Source organism: Episyrphus balteatus, chromosome 2, assembly GCF_945859705.1.
Source record: "Episyrphus balteatus chromosome 2, idEpiBalt1.1, whole genome shotgun sequence".
Classification (NCBI taxonomy): Eukaryota; Metazoa; Arthropoda; class Insecta; order Diptera; family Syrphidae; genus Episyrphus; species Episyrphus balteatus.
In genome coordinates this window covers 60116187-60122171 of record NC_079135.1, presented here as the reverse complement: position 1 = coordinate 60122171, position 5985 = coordinate 60116187, and the positions used below count along the sequence as shown (strand labels likewise).

Sequence of the window (5985 nt, the reverse complement as noted above, 5' to 3'; positions counted from 1 at the left end):
AGGTTTCTAGGAGGTTCCATCTTTCATTAGTTTTTTGTGAAATATTGTTGACGATATTTCGCTTTATTTCACATTGTGGGATTCTGATGCTATGGTCTATGAGAGAGGGATCAAGAACTGAGCCCTCCCTTGCAAGCTCATCCGCTTTTTCGTTGCCGAACACATCACTGTGGCCGGGAACCCAGCAGAGTCTTACATTATGCTGCGTACCAAGAACCCTAAGCTCTTCGCGACAGCAAGAAACAAGCTTTGACTTGATTAAGGTGGCAGAAATTGCTTTTATTGCCGCTTGGCTATCAATGAAAAAGGTGATGTCAGCAGGTGATATCGCCATCATGGATATTTGTTTAGCAGCATTTTTCACTGCCAATATCTCGGCTTGGAAGACACTGCTGTGATCGGGGAGCCTGAAAGAACTGGCAAGGTTGAGGTTTTCTGAGTAAAAACCTGCACCAACCCCAGTGTTCATTTTCGAACCATCAGTAAAGATGGCGATAGTCGACTCATTTGAGAAAGGTATACTGTTTTCCCAATCTTGTCTGTTAGGGAAACTGACATTAAAAGACTTGTTGAAGTCTAAGTAAGGGGTCATGTAATCTGTACTTACGTTGTTGCCAACGTAGTTCGAAAGGATCGTAGTATGGCCATTTTGACTAGTATTCCAAATGTTGGTTTGACTGAGTCGTAGGGCGCTGTTTGCCGCTAATTCTTTTACAAATAGATCTAAGGGAGTGAGATTAAGGATTGCTTCCAAGCCTGCGGTTGGAGTGGACCTCATCACCCCCGTAGTACTAATGCATGCTGTTCTTTGTACTTTGGTTAGGGTCTTCAAGTTCGTGGATTTCTCCAGAGCTTGCCACCAGACTAAGCTGCCATAGGTCAGAATGGGTCTGACAATGGCGGTATACATCCACATGATTATTTTGGGATTTGGTCCCCAGTTTCTGCCAAGAATTCTATTACATGAGTAAAGTGCAAACGTGGCTTTCTTGTATCTTTCTTGAATGTTTGGACCCCAGTTAAGTTTCTTATCCAAGATCACTCCAAGATATTTCGCTTTATCCGAAATCTTAAGTGGGGTGCCATCAATTTTTGGCACTGCAAAAGGAGGAATTTTCCTTCTGTTTGTGAAAAGTACCAGTTCTGTTTTTAGGGGGTTTACTTTAAGACCGCATCTCCTGGTCCAGTTACTGACCTTGGATAATGCGTTTTCTAATTGTTCGCTTACAGTGGTTAGGTATTTACCTGTCGCTAGAAGAGCTAGATCGTCTGCGTAGGCTATAACCTTAACACCGCTATAATTTAGTTTGATGAGAATCTCATTCATCACCAAAATCCAAAGAAGAGGTGATAGAATACCACCTTGTGGGGTTCCTCTAGATGCGTACATTTTTATATGTGACCCACCTAATTCACTATTGATTTGCCTGTTTTTCAACATGCATACGATCCATTTTATGATCGTGTCTTCTATTTTAAGGTCAGTGAGTGCTTTTTCAATGGCACTATTATGGACATTATTGAATGCTCCTTCGATATCTAGAAATGAAGCGAGGGTGTACTCTTTAACCGCAAGCGACTTTTCTATTGTTCTGACTGCACAGTGTAAAGCTGTCTCTACACTTCTACCTTTTGTGTATGCATGCTGAAAGGGTGATATAGTCTCCGGTATTAAATAACTGCGGATATGTATATCGATTAACCTTTCAAGTGTTTTGAGTGTAAAAGAAGTTAGACTGATAGGTCTGAAATCTTTGGGTTCTGTGTAACTGGATTTACCAGCTTTTGGTATAAAGACAACTTTGACTTCACGCCATATTTTAGGGACATACCCCAATTGTAGGCTATTTTGGAATATTGTGATCAGGTAAGGAATAATGAATTCACTACTTTTTTGCAGCATCAAAGGGAAGACGCCGTCTAGGCCTGGAGATTTATAAGGAGAGAAGGAGTTGATGGCCCAGATCAACTTTTCTTTCGTAATAATTTCTCTAGGCATTTCACATATTGAGTGCAAAGAGTTTGTGGAATCATTGTCCAATTCAGAGTTACAACCTGGGAAGTGGGCTTCCACCAGGAGTTTAAGACTGTCTTGACAGGATTCTGTCCATCGATTATCAGGCCCCTTTAGGGACCCTATAGAAGTATTCGTCTTGGAGAGAATTCTCCTTAGTCTCGCCGAATGGTTAGTACATTCGATAGTACTACAGAAGTTTCTCCAAGAGCTACGTTTGGCTCGTTGAGTTTCTGTCTTGAACTTTCTCTGACTGGTTTTATAAGATTCCCAGTCACTTTCTGTTCTAGTGCGTTTAGCAAGGTTGAACAGTTTTCTTGTTTCTTTTCTTATGGTAGTGAGCTCAACAGTCCACCAGGGTGGTTTACTGTTTTTCTTCGCAGCGGCAATGAGAGGACAGCTTTTGTCCAATGCACCGCGTAGAATTCCTGTGAATTCCTCTGTCAGTTTATCAAGACTATTTGTGTCTAGGTTATTGTCAATGTTTAAGTGACTAATGTTTTTTACTAATTCCCTATTGAAGACATGCCAATCGGTACGCCTATTATTCCTAAAAGGTTTAATGTGCCGGGCAGCATCAGGGACGTAGAATTCTATTAAGCGATGGTCGGAAAAAGAGATTTCATCTAAAACCTTCCATTGTTCTAATTGGCAAGTATCTGAATTACTCGTCAAGGTGATATCAAGAACTTCTTCCCGTGTTTTAGTAACAAAAGTTGGGGTGTTGCCTCTATTAGCTACGAGCAAGTTTTTCTCGATAATAAATTCAAAAAGGGACTCGCCCCTGGTATTAGTATCAGTGCTACCCCATTGCATATGGTGTGAGTTAGAATCACAACCTAAAATAATATCAAATTTATTCTTACTTGCAAAAGATACCAACGTTTCAGTGATATCTGCTGGTGGTCCTTCTGTACCGTCATACGGCATATAAGTAGACGAGAGGATGAGCATTGGGAGCCCATCTCGCTCCAATCTTACCGTGGTCTGGTCAGTGTTGCTGTAAGTAGTTAGAAGAAAAAGATTAAACTGTTTCTTAGCTACTATGCATGTTCTAGGGTTACTATTTTGACTGTCAAGATTAGACTTGTACAGCTGTAGTTCTTTAGATTGTAGACCCTTGATATTCCCTCTTACAACCCAGGGTTCCTGTATCAGGGCTACGTCGTATTGTCTACTCTCCATGAGGTAGACAAGGTTAGCGGTTGCGGCTTTACTATGATGAAGATTGATTTATAAAATTTTCAATTCCATTTAAATAATAAAGTTTAAGTTCATCGCTTTACTAACCTGTTTTCTATCGTTGCGAATCAACCTAAGTTTGCACCTAGTGATTCCAACGCGTATCTTGAAGTCAGCCTTCCTCAGGAGTGGTAAAGATTTGTGGCTCAATCTTACCACCACTTCGGTGCCATCATCCGTTCTTTCATTCTTGACCACTTCCCACTCTCTGCTCAAGAGATCACTATTCAAAGATAGGATGTATCTCTCAAGTCGTTCGTTGGGAAGGGTCGGGCCTTTGACTAACAGCCTTCCAAGAGGTCTGTTGAGATCTTTTATCTCCTTTACGTCGATCAGACGCAATTCGGCGCCTTGCCATGGAGCTGACGTTTTTTGTATGAACTCCCGAAGCCATTCGAGAGTCATATCATTCTCACAATGCATCACTTTGAAACCATGGACAGTCTTAAGGTTACCGAAGAGTGGAACCGTCCAGCTCTTGACGATAGCCTCATTGACTTGCTCCAGGATCCTTAGTTCAAGGAGATGCCATTCGTCTTCAGTCAGTTTGCGTGAAGGCTTACCATAATCGGCTATGGCGACATGGTGGCCTTTTACGCTAACCTGAGAGGTTCTGCGCTTCTTCTTCGTCTTATTAGGCGAAGAGCTGGTGGGTGAATTGGCATCGTTCCTAGCTCTTTTGGAGGTGCTAGGAGTGCCCGCAGTTCTCTGTTCTGCCGCTGCACGTAAACGTTGATTTGATTTGTCCAGTGCTACTCGCTCTTTTGCCGTAAGGGACTCGGGAGACCTTTTGGCAAAGCGACGGACAATCCTCTCAGCGTTACGATTCTGACGGCGACGAATCTCATTCTCATCTAATGCTCTAGCCCTGGTCTTTTTGTGTATGACCGTAGCTAGGCTCTGGAATGTCGAATTGATCGATTGGTTTGCGGGATCGGGTTCGGTGGTAGTGTTTCGGTTATCTTGTGGGCTACGGCCCACCAAGTTAGCTTCGCACCCCACCTTACCTTTTCCCTCGACATTATTGTCTAACTCACCAACTTTACCAGTCGTACCACCAGGCGGTAGGACTGATTTGGCAGAAGAAAGGTTACGGTTTACGTTTACAGATTTGATGGTGGTGTTTTGGGTAACCTGTGGGCTACGGCCCACCAAGTTATCCTTGCACCCCATCTTACCCGTCCCCTCGGTTACAGATCTGATGGTGGTGATTTGGGTAACCTGTGGGCTACGGCCCACCAAGTTATCCATGCACCCCATTAAACCCGTCCCCTCGGTTACAGATTTGATGGTGGTGTTTTGGGTAACCTGTGGGCTAAGGCCCACCAAGTTATCCTTGCACCCCATCTTATCCGTCCCCTCACCATTTGTGCCTTTCTCATCTGCTTTAACACTCGCACCGCCAGACGATACGACTTTTTTGGCTGATGAGCTGTCAGACGCAACGACGTGTGTCCTCACGATCAGGTCCGTTTTCTCCCTTCCAGACGATTGCTCATCTGCTGTCGAGGCGATAGCACCTGACGTAGATGGGATGTCCCCGTTCCCTTGTTTTGGAACAAGGGGGGCAGGTGGTCCCATCACGGTCTTAATACTCGGACCTTTTGAAGAGGGGGGGTTTGGTGAAAGTCTAGCTTTTCCCAAGCCCTCCCTGTCCATGAAGGCACGAGCATTGTGCAGCCTCATTCTATCTTCCTCGGACATCTGGCCCCAGTCCAGCTTTCCTAACCTCCGGATTGTTCTCTTACAGGTAGAGATTCTACTCCGCCTTGACGAGTTCGAGAAGTTGGAGCTCGCAACGGATGATATCATGCTGGCACTATCATCGACGTCTATCGCGCTGGCTCCGTCCTCCATGTCCAGATTTGCGAACGGATCGAGAAGTAAATTCTCCTCTTCCTCAGTTAGCTGAAGTTTCGTTGCTTTTTCCATTTTGGTATCAATAAAAAATTCGTTACTCTGCTTATATGTTTCAGTTCAACTTATTGAAATTACAAAGACTTAAGACAAAACTAGAAGCAACTTTTAAAATGTCAGATTGTGGAAACCTTAAATTTTTCCTTGGAATTAAAATCGATGTTCAAGAAAATGTGATAAGACTTTCACAAGAATCAAGTATCGACAAGCTGCTTGAAAAATTTGGGATGGAAGAGTGTAATCCAACAAGAAGTCCAATGGAAAAAGGATTACAACTTCAATTGACAAAATCAGAGCAAGAATTTAACAAGCCTTACAGAGAATTACTTGGAAGCCTCATGTATATCATGTTATGTGTTCGACCTGATATATGCTTTCCAGTTGGATACATGGGAAGGTATCAACAAAACCCTTCAGAAAATAACTGGCAAGCACTCAAAAGAATAGTGAGGTATCTAAAAGGCACTAAGAAGAAAAACCTTATTTTTGAAATAACTGATGATCACCCTTTAACTGGTTACGCTGATGCTGACTGGGGAAGTGACATAAATGATAGGAAATCGGTTACTGGATATATTTTTAAAGTTTTTGGATGCACGGTTTCCTGGTCAAGCAAAAAGCAAACAACAGTTGCAACTTCTTCCAGTGAAGCTGAGTATATGGCACTTAGTGCAGCTGTTTCCGAAGCTATTTGGATTCGGGGGTTATTGCAAGACTTAAACCAAATTCAAAATGAGCCTGCAATAATTTTTGAAGACAACAAAGGCTGTATTGGAATGGCAACAAATTTAGAAACGAAGAGATCGAAGCAT

General features: G+C 42.9%; 1 protein-coding gene across 1 annotated transcript; it reads right to left on the bottom strand.

Annotated features, from left to right (window-relative positions):
* Positions 1-3121: 3121 nt before the first annotated feature.
* LOC129909457 (uncharacterized) lies at positions 3122-5188 on the bottom strand. The gene is made up of 2 exons (XM_055986538.1): positions 3305-5188; positions 3122-3230 (listed from the first exon to the last, which is right to left on the bottom strand). Exons 1-2 carry the CDS (start codon positions 5186-5188, stop codon positions 3228-3230), a joined length of 1887 nt encoding a protein of 628 aa, XP_055842513.1. The 3' UTR covers positions 3122-3227.
* Between the last annotated feature and the right edge of the window lie 797 nt (positions 5189-5985).

Bases quoted from the DNA above. Each gene is read 5' to 3' on its own strand.
- LOC129909457 (XM_055986538.1), bottom strand. From the start codon at position 5,188: ATGGAAAAAGCAACGAAACTTCAGCTAACTGAGGAAGAGGAGAATTTA.